The sequence below is a fragment of the Microcebus murinus genome, chromosome 9, assembly GCF_040939455.1.
Source record: "Microcebus murinus isolate Inina chromosome 9, M.murinus_Inina_mat1.0, whole genome shotgun sequence".
NCBI lineage: Eukaryota > Metazoa > Chordata > Mammalia > Primates > Cheirogaleidae > Microcebus > Microcebus murinus.
The window spans coordinates 22,284,652-22,306,062 of record NC_134112.1 but is presented as its reverse complement, the minus strand read 5'-3'; the positions used below and the strand labels follow the sequence as shown (position 1 = coordinate 22,306,062).

The 21,411-nt window shown below is 33.2% G+C and overlaps 1 protein-coding gene across 2 annotated transcripts in view; it reads left to right on the top strand.

The window, feature by feature from the left end:
* ZNRF2 (zinc and ring finger 2) overlaps nucleotides 1–19,474 on the top strand; it is a 96,409-nt gene extending 76,935 nt beyond the window's left edge. The window contains exons 4-5 of one of the 2 annotated variants that reach the window (XM_012735871.3): nucleotides 4,725–4,804; nucleotides 8,129–19,474. In XM_012735871.3, coding sequence (XP_012591325.1) covers nucleotides 4,725–4,782 — 58 coding nt within the window. In that variant the 3' untranslated portion in view covers nucleotides 4,783–4,804; nucleotides 8,129–19,474. Of the gene's footprint in view, nucleotides 1–4,724; nucleotides 4,805–8,109 lie in introns of both variants that reach the window. The other variant, XM_012735870.3, reaches the window with a different exon arrangement.
* Nucleotides 19,475–21,411: the final 1,937 nt, after the last annotated feature.

Sequence of the window (21,411 nt, the reverse complement as noted above, 5' to 3'; positions counted from 1 at the left end):
GGAAATTTCAACACAAACTCTCATTGAGTCAAGCCATACACACAAAAAATAAATCAAAACTTGGAAAATGAGAAATACAGGTAATAAATTTGATCTAATGGGTATGTATTTGCAGTTAGGGGATACATGTTTTTTTTAAGCACACATGGAGTACTATAGAAATTGATTATGTCCTAGGCCATAAAGCAAGTTTCAGCAAACTACAAAGAATTGGTACTGTACAAGATGCTGTTCTCTGACTACTATTAGATGTCAATAATAAAAATATAAATAATCCTCACATATACTTCAAAGTAAGTTCTAGATCAAAAAGAATAATAATGGAACTTAGAAAATACTCAGAACTGAATAATGAAAAATTTTTGACATATATTTAGTTATCTTTTGGAAAGTTTGTGTTAGATTAGAAAGAAAGGCTGGAAATCAATAAGCCAAGTTTCTAACTTAAATTAGAAAAGTAACAGCAGAGCCAGGTGCAGGGGCTCATGCCTGTATCCTAGCTAGCACTCTGGGAGGCCACGGTGGGAGGATCACTTGAGGTTAGGAGTTTGAGACCAGCCTGAGCAAGAGCAAGACCCTATAAGATTGAAAATACATATATATTTATATGAAACTTACTACATTAATAAATCAAAGGAGAAAGACTATTAAATTAACTCAATAAATATGAGAAAGCTTCCAATAAAATTCTATGCTAACATATTAAGGATTTTAAAACAAAAGCTAAAATAAACATTAAATTATTAAAATTAATGAGTTCAGCAAGATTGCCAGATATGAGGTAAACATATGGAAATCAGTTGCATTCGTATCCCAAAATCTCAATAAGAAAAAAGAAAATATAACTTTTAAAAAAATAGTAACATAATGACAACAGAAACTACAAGGGCTAGAGGTGTATTAGGAATAAATTTCACAAAAGATATACAAGACATTCAGAGAAATGTCTCTGAATTTAAAAATTTTATTTAAATATATCATAGGTGATCCAAAGTAAATGTGGAGGTATACCACATTGTAGATTGGAAGACTCAATGTCATAAAGATGTGATTTTATCCCAAATTAATCTAGATAGTTAATACTAGCCCAATCAAATCTCAACTAGTTTTTTTCCCATAACTTGACAAGTTGATTCTAAAAATATATATGGACCAAAGAGCAAAGGGCCACCAACAGTCAAAACACTCATGAAGAAGAACATTATATTGGCAGGACTTGTTGTTTACAAATTTATTATAAGACCATATTAATTAAGACAGTGTGGAAATGGGACAGGTAAGCCAATGGAACAGAATAGAGTTTATAAACATCCATACCTATATGGAGAAACGGCATAGCATGGAGGTTAAAAGCATGGACACTGGAATCTGGACTCCCAAGATTTGAATCTCAGCCCCTCCACTAATTTGCTGTATGGATCTTGGCCAAGTTACTTAGTTTTTCTCTCTTTCAATCTGTAAGATGAGATGATAATACCAACTTTATAGAGTTATGAGGGTTTAAATGAGTTCAATTTTAGAAATTGATGACATATAATAGAAGCTATATAAATGTTTGTTGGATAGAATGAATGAAATTATTGATTTGCTAGAGATGGCCTTATAATGTAGTAGACAAGGAATTCAATAAATGGTACTAGGATCAATTGGTTATTGATATGGAAAAACATTTGTATCCCTATCTTACATTTGAAGTAAACATCAATTCTAGCTCAACTGAATACCTGCTTATGAAAATCAAATTTTAAAATGGTAAGGAAAGAATATAGGGAAATATTTTTGACCTCTTGGGAAGGAATTATTTTTTGTCTAAGCTAAACCATACCCCCAATGAAAAACTTAAAGATTGATAAATTTGGCTATATATTAAATTTAAAACTTATTTGTATGACACTGCAAAAAAGCCAAAAACAAAACCTTAGATGGAGATTGTTTTTCATGACAATAAAGGTTTGGTATCTGAAATAATAGTCTCCTTCACTGATTTGCTGTAATACAGTTAACTCATTGCATTTGGTAAAAGAGAGAATGAAGACAGTATCAGTAACATGATCTTACTGGTTCATACATAATATTTCCCAGCATATTAATGTTTTGCTCCCTTATGTTAACAGCAAGATGAAAGCATGTATGCTAACACAGCAAGCTGTGTAAGAATACAGTACTATAAGGATATCCATCTCCCCATGTTCTTACTGTAGTTAGACCATGGCCTTTTTTTTGTAGGTGCTTATTTCACAGCTTTCATGTTTTGTGCATTGGCTTTTGTCTTCATAACCCAGCAGTCTCAATCCTTCTTTAATCCTTTCTGTGAGGCTAACTTCACCATTTTTTAAAAGCATATTTAATGTAGTATTTTATTTATGAGGAATAAACATGTCTTTGTTCTGGTTATAAAATTGTGTTGAGTGGTCTACCTTTAAACTGATTTTTCCCCATAATCCCTGTTATTTTTAGTTTACAATTTTGTGGAAAGTAAGGTTTATAAAAAACATGTATATTGCATTATAGCTGAATTACCTGGCTAATAGCTTCCTACAAATCTATAAGGAAAAAAACAAATCAAAATAGAAAATTTGACAAAAATTGTTACCAGTCAATTCAGAAAAAAGAAAAAGAACCCGAGATGGCCAAAAAATATACAAATATAGGTTGGTATACTTGGTGGCTAACTCTGTAATAGGTGTGTGTAGTATGTATCCTACAACTCAATAATTTCACCTTTAGGTGAAACTCACCCCTAGAGAAAGTTCACTTCTAGAGAAATTGTTGATCTTTTGCTCTAGGACAGTATTGCAACCCAAAGTGCAGGTAAAAAGGACATAAGGAGCTTGTGACGGAATATAAATTAGCACAATGCTTCATTCATTGAGAAACTCTTGCTATGATTTAACTAACTAACTAACTAAATCAAAAGTTAATTAAAATGGTGTGATTTGTAACAAAACTAATTTATGTTCTGGGGCTGGGTGAGGTGGCCTGATGCCTATAATCCGAGCACTTTGGAAGACTTAGGTGGGAGGATCGCTTGAGGCCAGGAGTTTGAGACCTGCCTGGGCAACATAGGGAGAACCCCCATCTCTGCAAAAAATAAAAAAAAATAAAAACTTATATTCTGGTGCAAGCCCTTTATGTCAAAGAATGTTCATAGCATCATTGAAAATTTCCATCAGTAAGAAAATGAATACATAAATTGTGATATACTTATGTAATGGAATACTGTATACAATGAAAATGTCAGAATGAGAGTTATTAACAATTGCAAAATTCAAACAAATTGACAAAAGCAAGTTAGAAAAAGCATAATGCTATTTTATGGTAGCATTTATATAAAAATTTAAACATGGAAATAGTACTATATGTAGTTTTAGAATACAGACTTACATAGTTACAGAGTAAGAAAATGCCTAAGAAAGAAAAGCACCAAATTCAGGATAGTCATTTCCTGCTAGGGCTAGAAGAAGGGACAATAATATTTTAAATAACCACCAATGAAAATAGTTTAGAATGGAACATAAATGGATTGATAGCAGGTTATATGTAAAGGGCCTGAGGTTTTAAATGATTACTTCTCATGACGAGACAAATTTACATGGTTTTAAAATAAGAAATACCCATTTTATTAATAGATCACACCTAGGTACTATTCAGATACACTGTGAGTTAATGCATCTAGAGCATTTTGTTTAGTTCTTAGTACTTCATTTTAAGAGGTATTCTTGTAGACCAGGGGACTCTAGAGCTAAGTGGTAGACAGCAGGCTGAAGACAATGTCATAAGCCAAATTGGGGATGTATTTAGAGAAGTCTTCAGAAATTTAGATATTTTGAAGAACATGTGGATGAGATACTTTACCTTTTTTCTTTTTAATTTCATCAGTCATTTTCATCTACCAAATCAACTTGTCAGGATACAAGAACAATAAATATTAATTTTGCCCTTCAGCATATCAGCCAAACCTTGTGGCTTTGTGACATATGCAAATTTGGCATATGTCGCCAATGAAAATGTTGAATCACAGTTTGAATCCTGAACTTACTAACTGTTAGGCAAGTTACTTAACCTTTCAAGATCTTGATTTTATCATTTGTCACAGCACTATGAAATAGAACTTTCTACCGTGATGGAAATGTCCTATATCTGTACTATCCAATAAAGAAGCCTGAGCCATGTCACTGTTGAGCACTTGAAATATGGCTAGTGTGACTACGAAACTGTATTGCAGAGTGGGATAGAGTTAAAATATTAAATAATCACATAAATATAGTCTTTTAAAATGTGATGAAATTTTGGCAAGGATTAAAATTTAAAAGCTGTTTTTTTATTACACTATGGATAACACAAACAGGTTGTATATACATAAATGAATAACTTTTAAGAAGAGAAATATCTATCTAAATTTTTCATTTAATTTTGAATATTGGTAAAGTGATAGTTCTATAGATTGTCTTTTTGGGGATAGTTTTGTTTGAACTTTGAAGTACTTCATAGCATAATTTTGCAAAGATTTTTTTTTCCTTAATGGCTTAGAATCATCAAAACATAATAAACATATTCTTATCTTTTATTTATGTTTGCCACATATGATCGTTAAAAATGTCGATTTTTTTTTTTGCTACAAAGATATATTAAAGTCAAGAAGTGTAAGCATTTTTATTGTGGCTATCATAACAAAAGTAATTAAATGTAACTATTTTAATTTTTCTGATCTTATTCATTTCTAGCTGCATAGATGAATGGTTTGAAGTAAATAGATCCTGCCCTGAGCACCCTTCAGATTAAGCATCAGATTCCTGTTTTATAGGTAATTCTCCCTTTTTGTTGTTTTAATTACTTTTTAAACTGTTATCCTGAATTACACATTCTTAATCATTATTTTTATTCATTGAGTCATATGCATGTATGTATATGTATGTTTCAGACACTTTATTAGGCTACTGCATAGAAAACTCACATTTAAAAATATGTTAATAATATGTTGAGTAAATGCTACATTCTTGATATTGAAAATACTTTCACTTATTTAATTTTAGTTTAATACTAAACAAAAGCCATGAAATACATATTATGACTTTATTTTCCCAGTGAGAAACCTGAGGGTCAGAGTAGTTAAATTCCATGACTTTCAAAAGCAAGTTGTACCAAACTCATCAAGTTGTATATTTATATGTACAGCTTTTTATATGTCAGTCATACCTCAATAAAGAGGTTTAAGGAAAAAATAAACAAAAAACCCAAGCAAGTTGCATCAAGAGTCTAAGGTCATGGAGTTAGCCAATAGAATCAAATTACATATTCTTATCCATAACTTCCCAGGTGTGTTCTTAGATAATATAATTCTGATCATTTAGCATTATTATGTGCCAGATATTGTTCTAAACATTTTACATCTATTAGCAACTCATCTAATTGTTACAACAATCCTTTGAGTGCAGTGCTATTACTATTCCTGTTATACAGATGAAGAAATTAAGTATAGAAAGTTTACACAACTTGATGTGTCAAGGTCAAAATAGCTAGTTATTTGGTGGAGTTAAGATTTGAACCCGGGCATTGTGGCTCTAAGGACTGTTCTTAGCAATTTTGCTATTATTAGGTAGGAGCATTTTCTTTAAAAAGTTAAATCATGGATTCATTCATTCAGTTTAACTATTCACCTCTGTATCCTTGGCATGTAATAAATTGCCTGTCTATGTAATAGGCGAAAAATAAAACCAAATTGAGTTTTAAGATTGATAAAGAATTAGTTTTGCTCCACTGATTAAGCTAATTCATGGTTTGGTTTTTGTTTTTTGCATTATCTGAAAATGTTTCGTGAATTAAATGATACTTGAGTATTGCTTTTTTTCATATTTCATGAAGTATTATAAATTAAATGGCATCATTTAGCTTTGAAAAAATAAAAGTTAGCTTAATTGCTGTCTTCAAATATATGAAAAGCTTTTATGAAAAGACTTGCAGAAATAATGTAAAGTATTGGATTGTTACATTAAGGCAGAACATTTTAGCTAATCCTGGAATTGTTTCAGGAGTTAGAGCCTCTATGTTCAGAGACTGAAGACAGTAACAGATAATATGAAAGGCTGAGAACGAAAACAGGGAACTAGAGCAGATGATGTCCTAAGGTCTAGTCCTGTGCTGTCCCCCAATTTCCTTTTATTTCAATAACTTCTGCTCTTAAACTTGAGAATGTAAGTGTTGAGGTAATAAACATACTCAAGGAATTCTGTTGCTCTGTTGATGAGGATAATTTGAGAGTAGCAGATAAGAATATTGACAAGAGGTTTCAGGTAACTTAAGGCAGCCATAGCAACTGAAATGATAACTGCAATTGAATGAAACCTCTGTCATATTAATAGTAGGGCTGTTCATGTGAAATGGGAAAGCCTTGATAAACTATATTAAAGTAAAATAAAAGACCATCAGCTTTTGAACCTTTTACTATGAACTTATTCATATCATACCCTAACACATTTAAAATATGAATTGAGGTAAGATTGCTGGGTGGAGAAGTGTAGTGATGAAGTGGTATTTTGAGTGTATGTGTACATGTGTGTTTATTTCACTATGGAAAAGGTTTTTTTGAAAAGGAGAATGCTTTGGAATGTCTTTGGTGTCACCTTATGTCTGAGCCAATAAAGTGAAACTATGGTTAAAATTATAGAAGCATTTTAAGAGAAGTACTAAAAACCAATGCTAATAAAATGAATTTTTATCATAGTATTTTATGTGTCAAAGTAATATGTCTCCTTCACCTATAGGTAGAATTTGTCTCTTTAGAGTCTGTCTTAGTGAATTTGGGCTGCTGTAACAAAATACGTTGCATAGTTAATTTATAAATTAACTGACATTTATAAATTAAATGACATAAATTTATTGCTCACAGTTCTGGAGGCTAGAAAGTCCAAGATCAAGGCGGCGTTAGATTCAGTGTCTGGTGAGAGCTCATTCCTCATTATGGTGCCTTCTGTGTGTGCCCACATGGCAGAAGGGACAACAAACTCCCTTAAGCCTCTTTTATAGGAACTCGAATCCCATTTATGAGGACAGAGCCCTCATGACCATATCACCTCACAGAGGTTCCACCTTTTAATACTCTTGCACTGGAGATTAGGTTTCCACATACAAATTTGTGAAGGGAATACACATTCAGACCACAGTAGAGTCAATAAACTTTTTATATGGTATACATTTTTTCTTTTATCATCTGATCAGTGAGCTTATCAGATATGTGGAACATGCATCTTACTCTCATAGTCAGAATACATATGCCTATTGGTCTTAAATAGAACTTTCATTTCCTTATATTACACATACGAATGTTCTGTCTATGTGTGTGTGTATGTGCTGAGTTTGAAACTAGTTTATTATATGGGGCAAGTTGAACTGTCCTAGCTACCCACAGATACTTGAACCAATGGGATCTGTCTCTATGGGCCTTGAAGAGTCATTTTTAAGAATTTATAGATATGGAGTATCTTGACTCTTTCACAGTTTTGATTCTGTCCTGAGTGTTCTTATTGTCAAATGATAAATTCTTTGTATACCTTAAGCAGTCTTGGATTAAAAGCATATGGGTTTAAAGAGGATTCAGTGTTGTTAAAACATTAAAAAAAAAAAAAAGGGCAATATGTAGCAACAAAGCTCAGCATTTCTGATATCTGTCAACGTAAGAATTTCATAATCAGCTCCAAATAGATACATGAATATTGGAGGTCCTGACTAGTTAGGAAATAGTTTATTATTTTTTTTTTACAAGGACTTTAGGGTCCATATCTGAGCATAGTTTATTATTTTTATTTTGGAGTTTTTAGTTATTTGGGGGAGATATTAAAAAATTAAAAGTATGCATTCTTTGGTATAGTCTTTGTTGTGGAAAGGGAATGACTGTTATGTATTTGATATTTTTTTGTGACTATTTTGAGCTTTAATTGGTGCTTTTGTGTTTTGAGCTGTTCTGCAAGCACACTGGTTTTATGAGTTTTTGGAATAGTAAGGAAATGAAAATTTATTGTTACTAAAGCAATATTCATGGCGAAATGGATGTTATGTTTTGATTTGTTACTATTATGGGCCACTGCTTAAACTGAATTTATCTATTTTACACAGGTTTTCTTGTCTTTTCAAGATGCTTGAAAAACTGAGAGGATATGAAGACATGTCTCTGGAGAAACAAAAACACAGGGATACTCAGCCAGAAATCTGAGTTTTGTGAGACTTGGTAATACAGAGATGGACAATCATACAGGAAGAAAGCCCTGCTGCAGAGAGGACAGTTATCACAGAACTCAGTGTACCAAACATGCATATCAAGGACACACAGGGATTTTGAAAATGCTGCACATCCCTTATTAGTCATCTACATAGGTAATACTGATAAATGTTTTGTATTCAGACGCCAAAGTTAACTGATTTAAAAGTTGATTTACTTTTTATTAAGTTCTCTAGAGCTGTGCAACTAGTTCTGTTTTGATTTGTTTTGCCTTTTAGTTTGGGGTCTCTTTATTTTCCCCAACATAATGTTTCTGCATTCATCTATTCTTAAATTGAAAAACCACATAATTTACTTCTTATAAACTAAAGTCTTAAATGTGAAACCAAGAAATGTAATCAAGCAGTAAAAACATTCTCTGAATGTAGACCATGATCTGAAGTTCTTCCATTTTTTCCCCCTAAGAGTGGAAAATAGACTTCTACATAGGAAAGCTAAAATATGCTAATATTTTTAAATTAAAGGTTTAATATTATCAGAATGCAGTCCAAAGAATAAATCAAGTTACATAATTACATTTTAATTAATTAAATATAGAATTGTCTACTGAATTGCAATTTATTAAATATATTGTTTCCTCTTAAATAAAACTGCTCAATATTTAATCAGCAGTGCATCATCTTGGAGCTATGCAACTTTTGAAAAAATACAAATTACCAATTTTAAGTGTTGCCAGCTACAATAACTTTGTTTTAACGGGTATTTTTTGTTTGTTCTTTTCATGTAATTATTTTCTTGTGCTTTGCATCTCCAGGCAGTTTTCCCTCATTCGGGTAGAATGTTTAGCAAGTTGTAAACTTAATAACTTTAGAAAAGGATAAAATAAAAATTTTTGGAGTGGAACTTGTAATAATTTGAGGGAGATTTTATATACTTTTAAAAATCAGAATTTAATTGGGATTCCAGATTTATAGCAATTTGCATCTTTAATTTTCCAGAAAATCTGGAGGTTAGCATTTGATAAATGATTTTTTTCAAAGCAAATATGAAGATTTTGTTAATTTATAATTTATTAATGTGTTATTACTGTAATTGAAAATGTTATATAGAGAGTTTTAAATTCAGTTTTGTGTAGAAAGAAATGTATTAAGTAAAATTATGTGAATAAATATTCCCACAAAATACATCTGAATGGTTAAAAATACTGGAAGAGAGCTGTCAGGGCTACAATAGTGAATGTCTTTTTTTTTTTTTAATATGAAAAAATACTGATAAGTAGATTTTGTCTTTTCAACATAGGGAAAATGTTATCAGTGAATATTTAGGTAGTGCACTTTACTTGGTATAATTGAAAGTTGCACAAAACTGTTTCCTTTTTTGAAGCTTTCTTTAATGTATTTAAAATTTTGCTTTTTTATTTAATGCTGCTACTGTTAGTCTTCTCTAAATTTTTTTCCCTATTGCTTCTGTTTCATATTTTTTTAAAAGGGCAAGTACAGGAGCAACTGCTGCTACCCAGAAAAATTTGTGTATTATAAATAATTAAAAGAGTTTTTAATTGCTTTCTGTGTGATTCTAGATCAGATAACATTTTCTCTAAAATTACGCTGTGAAATGCCTTTTGTTATGCTGCAATTGCTAAAAGAATCCAAAACCTCCATTGTGACAGCTGACAGCACAGTTTCATAGGTGCTTTTTAACCAGTTATGGAAAATATTCTTCCCTCAAGGGAAATATTGGAAAAAATTTTTCTATTAGTATGAAATCTTAATTTGAATTTATTTTATTTCATATTTTCAATTTTGTAAGCTTTCATTCCCTCCTGCACAATCCCCTCAAGTAAAACCTCTTAGAATGTGAATAATTGATTTGTTTTCTATTACTGGTATATTGTGATAAGAATTATTTTGTCTTCCATTCTTAAAGGAAGAGATTCAATACAGCTGTGGTAATTAACTGTATTCCTCTGAAAGTTGATTTTCAATATAGTTTGCTTGTTAACTTTACTTTTTAAACTATATTGGCTTATGGTCACGTTTTCTTCTTTACCCTGTACCATGCTCTCACAGTCCTGCTAATTTAGCTTCTGTTTGTGTTAGGGTCTGTGCTGCAGCTGCTACAATAGATACTCCCATGATTTTAAAGAAAGTTCAGTGTTTGCCATTGTCAAGTGCTACTTGATTATTGTATTTGTCTAGAACAGTATTTACTTAAATCCATTTATAGAAATCCCTTTTTTGTTAAAATTTACAAAAGTTGACATTTTTACTTTAAATTTTGTCTCCATCAGTGACTTCCTGAAAAGAACAATTTAGAAATTGAAAAAAAGAAAGTGTTTTTAAAGCCCAAATGCTCCAGTTTCTATTCAAAGTCAAGGTCATTATTCTGGAAAATATTATAAGTGATATTTTATGTAATATCACTTACAGTATTTGTGAATCTATATGCAAACACTGAATAGTGTAAGTAGGACATAAAATCACATTAGATGCTTAAACATTGAGCTGAAACTACTGATAATGAAATATTATGAGGACATGATGAAGATCAAAAGCCTAGGCTATCAAGTTGGTGGTTATAGCTTTCTAGAATCTTTGTAAATACTCATCTTCAAATAAGATCACAGTGCGTATATAGAGAGCAATATGTTCTGAAATTTCACTTTAGTGCCAGTCTTTGTCCATGATGAATTTATTGCCAATTTTGATTCCTCATCTTACTTTGATCTGGCTTTTTTTTTCTTGCCAGAATGTTTAACAGAAAGTAAAATTATTCTGTTTTACTTTCTGCCAGAGAAATAGACTAAGCATAGTCTTAATATATGTTTTTCAGATCTGATTACAAATCAGATTATAGGTTGTATTTTAAGAGCGATGTTGTGATTGAAATATAAATAATGGCTTCTATAACTGATTTTTTGTGATAGCAAAACAATATTAAAAAGGTCATATTATATAATATATAGGTTTTGGTTTCATAGTGCAAGTCTTATATTTCTTTTATTAAATAAATGTTATACAATTACTTCAATTTTCACCCACAAGACACTTTACTATTACAGAACGTAGCCCCAAAATGAATGAGGAGAGATACCCTCAGTATGTCTGCAGTATGTATTTCAAAGATTTTAGTTTGAATGAGTTAATAAAAAAAAAGGCAAGATTCCTTTTCAAAACTTGTTTGACTCAGCTGTATTTTTAAATTTGGCTATAGGGAAGTTTAAGAGCAATCATTTAAATTAATTTCTTATAGCAAGGTATAGGGGTATTCTTTTAAATGAAAAAGACTGTAAATTCAATGTAAATATTACCTTACTTTATGTACTAACTTGGAGAGTAGAAGAGGGAATTTTCCCAATAAGAAGCTACATTTGAAAACAGCATGACACTTGGGTTTTTTTTTCAATTCAAGAATAATCGAATTTATCATCTAGTTGACCTCTGCAACTATGCATTGATAACAATATCTAAATCATCTTATTCTTTCACAGATAAAGTTTCCATATAAATCAGATTGTTGGGAACTATGTAAAACTATATAGAGGTAAATGATGCTTATTAAATATGAGTAAGTTTGTTACATGCTAGAAGTCTTCTAGTTCATCTGGGCCATTTTCTTGCAATTTTGATTTATCCTGAGGTGAATTCAGTATATATTGCCAATGATTGGTTAAATGTGAGGTACCCTTATTCAGTGTCTCTTGTTCTTGTACAGATATTTTCTTAGTTTAAAAAAAAATTCTAGCATGGCAATATTTTGTCTTCGGCCCATCCCTTTTTATCCTGAAGTATATAACTTCTGATTTTTTTCTTGGCTGTGTTGTGAATAACAGTACTTAAATTATCTGTTTTACTGTCTAATTGTTTTTCTACCTAGCTCCTTTCATTCTGTAACTAAATTGCTGCTTGGTTTTCTTTAGAGGAAATTGCTACTTGGTATACCCCTAGTAGTAACTCATATTCAAGAACAGCTGGTAAAACTTTTTTGGTAGTAATTTATCCAAACAATACTTTGAATACCATATTCTGTGAATGCTACACTTAGCTAAGAAACTGAAAAGTCTTTTTCAATCACAGAATTACTGTATTAAATGGGAAATACATGGTCTCCTAAGTCAGCTGATTCTCTGTGGAAAGTGAAAGACGTTGAAGAAAGCCAGATATGTTATAATAATATTTAGTTTTAGTTGAAAATGCAACATTACTGTATTTAGGAGAGTTGTTTTATTTTGAGATATTTAATCTATCATTAATTTTAGATAAATGGCTAATAATAAGATAGATTTTTGGTTGCTTGTTTATAGAGAGGCAAAGAACAGTATGCTATAAACTAAAGAATAGTATGGTATAAACTGACATCCCAGAAATAAATGAAAAAATTTTAAATGAAACTGCAGTATCTGTTAACCAATATTGTGTTTCTTAGTTCTGCCCTGGACCGCGAGGCACCTGTCAAGACCCCTAGTCTTGGCACCAGAAACGACTGTTTTCCTATTACTAAATTCTTATGCCTTCTTGCTGATTTGATAGGTTGAAATTGATAGGTACTTATGATTTATGTTTGGTAAACTTAACACTTCTGCCTGTATCCTCTTTTCAGTAAACCTGGTACCAGAATCTCAAAAAAGTTTCATTATTAGTCAACATCATTTTGAGTACCTGTTAGCAGACCCTATAAGGAGATAAAAAGAGATTTCGGAATTTGATGATGATCTTGATCTTTATTACACCAGTTCATTACATTTTATTTCTCTGTGATAACATTTATGTGGGTTTCATTGAAAATCACGGTAACAATAGATATTTACCTCTGTTGCTTTATTCATGGTCTCTACAACTTTCTGTAACACCTCTTAATTTCTTCTATTAGAAAGTGTTTTCCTGTTAAATAAGGTATCAAAAGCATCAATCACAAGAAATAGAGAAAACCTTGTAGGAGTAACTTGTATTAGTATATTCTAAACTAAAATGGAACAATTCGTTATTGATATTTTAATAAATAAATCTTCCAAATGATATTGCTATATTATCCCGTTATTTAGAAATTGGAAAAAAAAGTAGAATGCTTTCAGGGAAATTTGTCATATCCTCCCTTATGTCTAGAAATTGACAATATATTACAATAAAACTGAGAAATATCTGAATGCTGAACAATTACATGAATTAATTAATGTTATGGCTTCTTTATTTTTATATATCCATTCCCATAAAATTGAATCCAGAATTATTAGTTAAAATTCTGTAATAACTTAAGAAATGACTGTCTGTAGTAGTAAGGGACAAAGAGATCTGTCTTCATTACCTTAACCATAAGTAAAGATGTACTCTGACATTTCTAATGTAAAACCTATATGTAAATTTTGTAATTGAAATATATGTTTGGAGAGCTGTTAAGTTTTGGGGAGGGATGATCTGCTAGTGTGTAATCAATAACTTTTTAAATTTAGGTTGTATTTAGTAACATTCCATTATGTTTCTCAAAGAAGACTAATAAATTTTTTTGAAGCACAGTCTTCATAATGTAAAAAGTATTGAGTTTTGTAGGGTAGCGGTTAGGAACATGGGTTCTGGAGACAGTCTTACCATCTCTGGACATGGGCAAGATAGAGGCCTCACCTTTGTAAAAAGAAGTAATACGACTTTCTACAACAGGATTGGTGTGAGGATTAAATGATAAAGTACATGTATGCAAACTCCAGGCACTAGTGTTAGTGATAAAGATATTTGTGCCCATTTATGCATAATTTTTGTTATTTCTAGTCATGAGGTGTAATAATAATATCCATGACCTTAACTAATGTTTTTAAAGCAACCTAGGTATAGTAGAGAAGACTATGGATTCTGATTTCCATTCTCACTAAAATCTAGTGACTTTACTATTTTAGCAACTATACAATTAAGCACCACTTGATTCAGTAGATTGTTAAGGACCAAGAACATAGAAATGAAAGATAGCTGACTTCTAGGAACTTAGTTTTTAGTGAGTAAAGCAAGTAAGTAAACAAGCATATAATAGAGAATAATAAAGGCTGTGGAGACACATGCGCAAGGTGTTGTGGAGGCACAAAGAAGACTTATTAAACTCAGACTAGGCTAAAAAATGGTTAAACTAAGTCTTTCAGAACAAATGGATCATAGCTCTAGGGGATATGAATAAAGAAACACATGAAGTGGGAAGTTTGGGAAGGGTATTCCCAAGTAGAAAGCTTATAAAGATATGACAAAAGCATGGCACTCTTAGAGAGTTGCTATGTCTATAGAGGTAAACAGATCACAAATCTTGTGGAGATGTATGTGCCAAACTATGATTGAAGGATTTTAAGCAAGAAAAAGACAGTCACATTTATACTTAAGATTGGAGAGGGATGAGATTGGAGGCAGAGAGACCTGTTAGAAAATTTGTACTAATTCAGGCAAGGTGATGAGGGGCAGAACTTAGGCAATGACAATAGGGAAAGCAAGGATGGAAGAACTTAAAGATTTAAAGACTAGAATTGACTCATCTTGGTAGTCATTGAGATATAAGTGATGAGAGAAGAAAAGGACAACTTCTAGCTGTACTTTTTCCATATGGTAAAGGGTTGAATCTCTGCCTGGGGAAAGCTGATTATTGATAGAAGTATCTGCTAGAGAACCAGACATAAAGAACACCAATTCTAAAATGAAGGAATTGGATCTTAAATGGGAGGCAGAGCCTTGAGAGAGAAGCCACACAGGAATAGTTAGCAAGTTGTGAGAATTCAGGGAGAATGTGTGTGTGTGTGTGTGTGTGTATGTATTTGTCTGTCTTAGTTAATTTTCTGTTGCTATAACTGAATACTTGAGATGGGGTAATTTATAAAGAAAATTTATTTCTTACAGTTCTAGAGGCTGAGAAGTCCAGGGTTTAGGGCCTTTATCTGGTGAGGACCTTCTTGCTGATGGGAACTCTTTGCAGAGTTCTAAGACTGTGTAAGGCATCACATGGTGAGGGGGCTCACGAGAGATGGACAAGCTGGCTTTTGTAACAGACCCCCTTTTGTGATCTCTAACTTGATCCTGCAATAACCCACTAATCCATTCATGAAGACATAGCCCTCATGGCCCCAGTCACCTCTTAAAGGTCCCACTTCTTAATACTGTTACACTGGGGATTAAGTTTCAACATGAGTTTTAGAGGGGTAGATATTCAAACCATAGCAGTACCTTATTAGGGTTCAGGAGGTACCTAGACCCAAATGTATTGTGAGCACTATTAGGAGAGTCAGTATGTGCATGCTAAGTGAAGTACACTGAGCTAGTTTAACAACGTGTAGCTTGGTTGAGTTGGACCCCTCCTGGCGTCCCCCTCCTCCTTTAGCTCCAGTTGCCTATTGAAATAGAGCTATGCTTTCCTGGGTTTATTTAGTGAAATGCTAAGATGCATTCAGAAGCATTCTTGCGTTTTCTCTTTGGTTCATTTGTCTCATGCTCATTTCATCATATGAGTCTTCTCATATCTTCACAGCAAAAGTAAAGTTGCTGTTGGAATCAGAGTCTTGTTGAAGCAGACATACGGGAAAGATGGAAACTGCTGTCTTGTTAGATGCTGCTAAGATAGGTTGGGTTGGGCTAGGTGAGGAGGACCAGAAGAAGAGATTTATTACTTCTTAGAAGGCTATAGTTTGCTGCTGGCCCCATCATGATCTTTTTTATTTAGCAAAGGATAGGCAATGGGGATGGGTAAATTTATATTTCATTTATGGAGGAGCAGCAGAAACCTTGGGATATCCTTGTGGGTCAAGGAGACTTGAATTCTCCACATGAATTCTCTAAATTAATATAACATATCCATGGGAACACCCATTCAAGTTTTCGCAGGTTTCTCCAGATTGATTCAAGGGTTCTCCTTTAGATAACTTGAGGCTTCCTAGACCAAGAATTCCTACAAAGCAAAGCTTGTGCAAATAGTAGAAACATACCACCTGAAAGGGATGTATCCTAAGATGTCAAAACCCCTGTATTTACAAATATCACTATGTGGTTTGAGAGTTGATTTCCAACATAAAGTGTGTAAAAATAATTTTTCTGCAGTACTTAATGATGCTATAATTATAAAACAGGGCTTTTAAATCCTGCCATTTAGTGCCTTATTCCTGTGGTAACATTTTCCATGAACTTTTGAATTCAGTGTTTATTATTTTATGAGATTTAAAGATGACGTAACCAAAAAGTATCTTTCCAACTAAGTCAGTTTGAGATTTTAATGCTTTCTAATTGGCTTGATCATTTTGTGGCCAGCTAACTAGTTAGGTAACTGAACATAGACTGTACAGTGTTAGCAGTATAAATTTATATTTCAGAAAAATATTAAATATCTATATAATTAAACTTTCAAGGTAGTGTGTTAATACTTGAATTGAAATGTCATTAAATCTGTAAATGCTAAGGCTATTCATTATCCAGATATTCAGATGTTATTCATCAAGAAAGCCAAATGGCATACTGTTCATCCATTGCTGGAATTCAAACATTACAAAGGCCAAAGGTATTTAAATATCCAAACTGATATCATCTTAGCATATTATCAATATAAAAAAATTTTTAAGTGATATGTTACATTCTTTTTTTCAGTCTTTGAAATCTGGTGTGGTATTTTATACTTACAGCATGTCCCTATTCAGAACTAGCCACATTTTAAGTGCTCCAGAGTCATGTGTCACCAGTAGTTACTATGCAGGTCAGGTCCGGGGTACTCTGGGAGATTTTTCCACTCTTCTCTATCCTTACCTGGATATTTCTGAAGGCCTTGTTGTAATTCCATTTCCTAAAGATTCTTGGGGCTCTTTCAAAATTGATCTAACTGCTACTACTACATATGAGCAGAATTTGTCCTATGTTGTTACCAATTTAAGGCAATTTTTAAATTTTTTTTAATGAAAAGAGCCAGAAATAAAAGGTTGAGAATCTAATGAGTCCTCTTCATGTGCATTTACGGATAGCACTGGCTTTTATTGTGATTATAGTTTTTTGGTGAGGACACACAGGCATTGAATAACTGCTCAGTTTTATAGTTAGGAGTTGGTGTGTTTGTGAGGTTTTCAGCTAAATAATTAATTGGAATTGTGAGCAGTGCTGATGAGTAGCTGTAGTCAGATTTGTCCCGTGTTGAGTTCTGTTGAGGCATTTTCACGAGTTTTACAGCCTTCCAGCTGTAGTTGACTTCCTACCACGTTCATGCTTAAACTGCTGAAGTTGTCCACCAGACCCTTATTCAGAAAACTGAGACTCTTCAAAATCTAGCATGAGAGGTACCAGTAGTCAAGTCTAAGCCATCTTCAGAAAGATGCTCCCTAGTCTGCCTAGGTATTCTGTGCTCAGTGCCATGCTGAATGGAGTCAGCAGATAGAGGTTGGCAGGGAATTTGTCTATAAAGTTGGCTACACACTGGAAAGGTAGACGTTACGTCCTTCTGCTTTGGGATCCCCATGAGTCAGTGGCTGTCAACACTTATCTAAACATTAGGTCAATTCAGGAAGGAGGACGAGAATACAGAGGCAGCTCATTAAATATATTAAAGCAATGACCTCACCCAGAGATTCTGAGTTTATTGTTCTGTGTGATTCTGTCGTATAGGCAGTGTATAACCTATCGAGGGTTTTCTCCCGTACCCCAAATTAGAGTGTCAACCCTTGAAGAAGAAAGAGTGCCAAGGATGTCTCAGACCTCTGCAACTAAGCTCTAACTGCATTCCCTTTGATTCTCTTTTCTGCTTGATCAAACTCTTGACTCCTTTTGGATGAGAGAACTGCTCTGACATCTTTATGTATTTTCCAAGTTTCATGGTTTATAGAATAAACTGCCTAATTCAGCCAGGCTCTGATCCTTGATTTTCATAGTAAAGTTTGTGAATTCCTAAAAGCTCTTTCTGCCTCCAGAATTTGGCTCTGACAAATCAAAAGCCCTTTGACTTTCAGACTCTTTTCTTTTCTTTTGGATTAAAAAAAAAAAAAAATCAACTTGAGCACTCATGACTGAGCAATAATGTCTTTGTTTTATACTCATCATCTCTCCGTCCTGAAGCAGCGGCCACCAATGAGTCACTAAGTTGCCATGATCAATGAGGAACACATGAAATTAAGTACCAGGAATGCAAAATGTAGCAGCTAATAATTCAGAAATAGTATTCTATTATACTCATATCAATCACTAGAAAGCTACTGAGGCCTAAATATGTAACTATAGTCTGATTTTCATTTTTACAGTTATGTTGGTAATCTTCAGAAATCTTGTCACCCTGAAAAAGAATGTGTAGGAGTTGTTTGAACTATAAATACAGAGTGAATGGAAGTGTTGGTTCATTCATTTAGCACATATTTATTGAACAGTTGATAGATGTAAGATACTATTTGAGACACTGCATATACATTGATGAGAAAAAAGGGTAGTTCCTGCCCTTATGGAGTTTATGGTTCAGTATTCCTAGCAGAAGGTTAGTAGTCAGTTATATATAGTACAGCAAATAAATAGATAGCATGACGTTTGAAACCTAATTCTTTAATAATCATTTGTGTCAGATCTTAGAAGGTGTAAGGTTATTGAAGTCATGGGAAAACCCTTTATTTGAATGTGCATCTGGTAATGGTCTTATACCTGATATGTGTCAGTACTGCTAACACAAAGGTGAAAGCAGATGAACGTACTGCAAGCCCTAGGATTGTGGTAGAGCCAGCCAGACACAGATTTAACTTGTTTCCATTTTTAGAGGCCTGTTTCCTCAGTAAGAACGGTATTATGTTTCTAATAAAATTTTTTCTTCACTGCTTTTTAAAAGCATCTTTATTGTTGTAATATACATGTAACAAATAAACACCCATTATGAGTGCACAATCTGATTAATTTGGACAAACATATACAGATGTGTAAATAGGAAACATTTTCATCACCTAAGGTTACCTCACGTCTCTTTACAGTCAGTTCCCATCTACCTTCAGCCCTAGGCAGCCATCGGTCGTCCACTTTGTGTCACTGTAAATTAGATGAAATCATTCAGTGTGTACTTATTTGCTTAAGTCTTATTTCACTAAACATAGTATCTGTGAGAAGCATCATTGTTGTTGCTGGAATCAGTAGCAGTATTTCATTATATGAATATACTATAGTTTATTATCATTTTCCTTTCAGTGGCCACCTGGGCTATTTCCAGTTTGGGGCTATTATGCATAAGTGGCTATGAACATTTGTATATAAATCTTTGTGTGAACATGTGATTTCATTTCTCTTCAATAAACATCTAGGGGTGAAATTGCTGAGTTGTATGGTATTTGTTTATAAGATACCGTCTTACACTTGTTCAAAGTGGCTGTGCCATTTTACATTCCCACCAGCAATGTATGAGGGTTGCAATTTCACCACATTATTGCCAACACTTGGTATCATCAGTCTTTTTAATTCTGGCCATCTAGTGGATATGTAGTGGTATCTCCTTGTGGTTTTAGTTTGAATTTAATCACTAATGACATTAACCCTTTGCACTCGGATGTCGAGTGTGGATAATGTCGAGTGGATAATGAGAAAAAAGCAAGCAAATGCAAAGGTTTAAACATCTTTTTATGTATTCATTTGTCATTCCTGTATCTTCTTTGGTAAAACGTCTGTTCAATTCTTTATCCCATTGTTTTTAACAGCTTTATTGAGGTATGATTTACATACCATAAAATCCACCCATGAAAAGTTTACAATCCAGTCATTTTTAGTGTATTTACAGAGTTGTGCAGTCTTCAGCATAATCTAATTTTGGGATATTTTCATCAACCTAAAGAAACCTCACGCTTATTATTAATCAATTCCATTTCCCCCTCTTCCACCCCCAGGCAACCACTAATCTTTTTGTCTCCATAGATTTGCCTTTACTGGATATCTCATATAAATGAAGTCATATAAAATACAGCTTTTTTGCATTTGGCTTCTTTCGCCTAACATAATGTTTCTGAAGACCACTCATGTTAAGCATGTATTAGTAATTCTTTCCTTATTTTTGCTCAGTGTTACTCTATTGTATAGATACACCACATGTTTATCCATTCACCAGTTGATGGAAATTTGGATTGTCTCCACCTTTTTGGCTTTTATAAATAATGCTTTTATTATTTTATTAATTATTTTCCGAATAATGAGCACTTGCTTTCAAGTCTTTGTGTGGACATATGTTTCATTTGTTTTGGGTAAGTACCTACGCATGGAATTGGTGGGTCATATGCATGTAGCTTTGTGCACCCTCTTCACTCCTCACTGCTCTCTCCCTTCCCCAGTTCTCTGTATTAAATTTCTGGCTATTCTGCCCATCTGTTGCTTGCTCCAACCAGTATCTCCACCTAGCTACAGTGTTGGCCTTCCTTTTTGTTTGAAATTGATATTGTTTCCAGTAATACCCCTGCTGTATGAGTTTTGCCCACATTCTGCTCCAAATCAATTCAGCGGCCTCCAGCAGGGATACCACGGGCCTTCACCACCTGCCCTGCCCTGGTAGAACTACAGTGCCACAGAACTTGGGGCACTGGGAGAGGGAGAGATGGAAGCAGCCTCAGGCTATAAATCCACAGACTGCACTGTTCTTACCAAGGTTCAGTAGGTTTTCCTACATGCATGTTTCTCAATTTGTTGCATGCCTTTGGTCAATTTCCAAAGCTCCGAAATGATCATTTGGACAGTTCTGCTGAGTTTTATAATTGCTTTTGTGGGAGAAAATTTGCCAAGCTCCTTACCCAGATATTTGCAAAGGCTCATTGGGCTGTTCATTTTTAATAGCTTGTGTATCTTACTATTGAGTTTTAAGAATTCTTTGTTTTTCATACAAATCTTTTATTGTATATGTGATTTGCAAATACTTTCTCTGAATCTATGACTTGCCTTTTCATTTTCTTAATAGTGCCTTTGAAAAAGCAGAAGTTTTAAATTGTGATGAAGTCAAATTTTTTAGTTTATTTTTTTCCTGTTTTCCTGCCTTTTTTGGTCCTAAGAAATTCTTGCCTAATATAAGGTCACGATGGCTTTCTACAATTCGAGTTAATTATTGTCTGTTGTGAGGGTAAGGGTTGAGGTTCATGTTTATCCATATTGCTCTCCAGTTTGTTCCAGATCATTTGTTAAAATGAATATCTTTTCCCTATAGAATTAACTTGGCATCTTTGTTGAAAATCAAGTAACTTGTTATATACGTGGGCCTGCTTCTGGACTCTATTC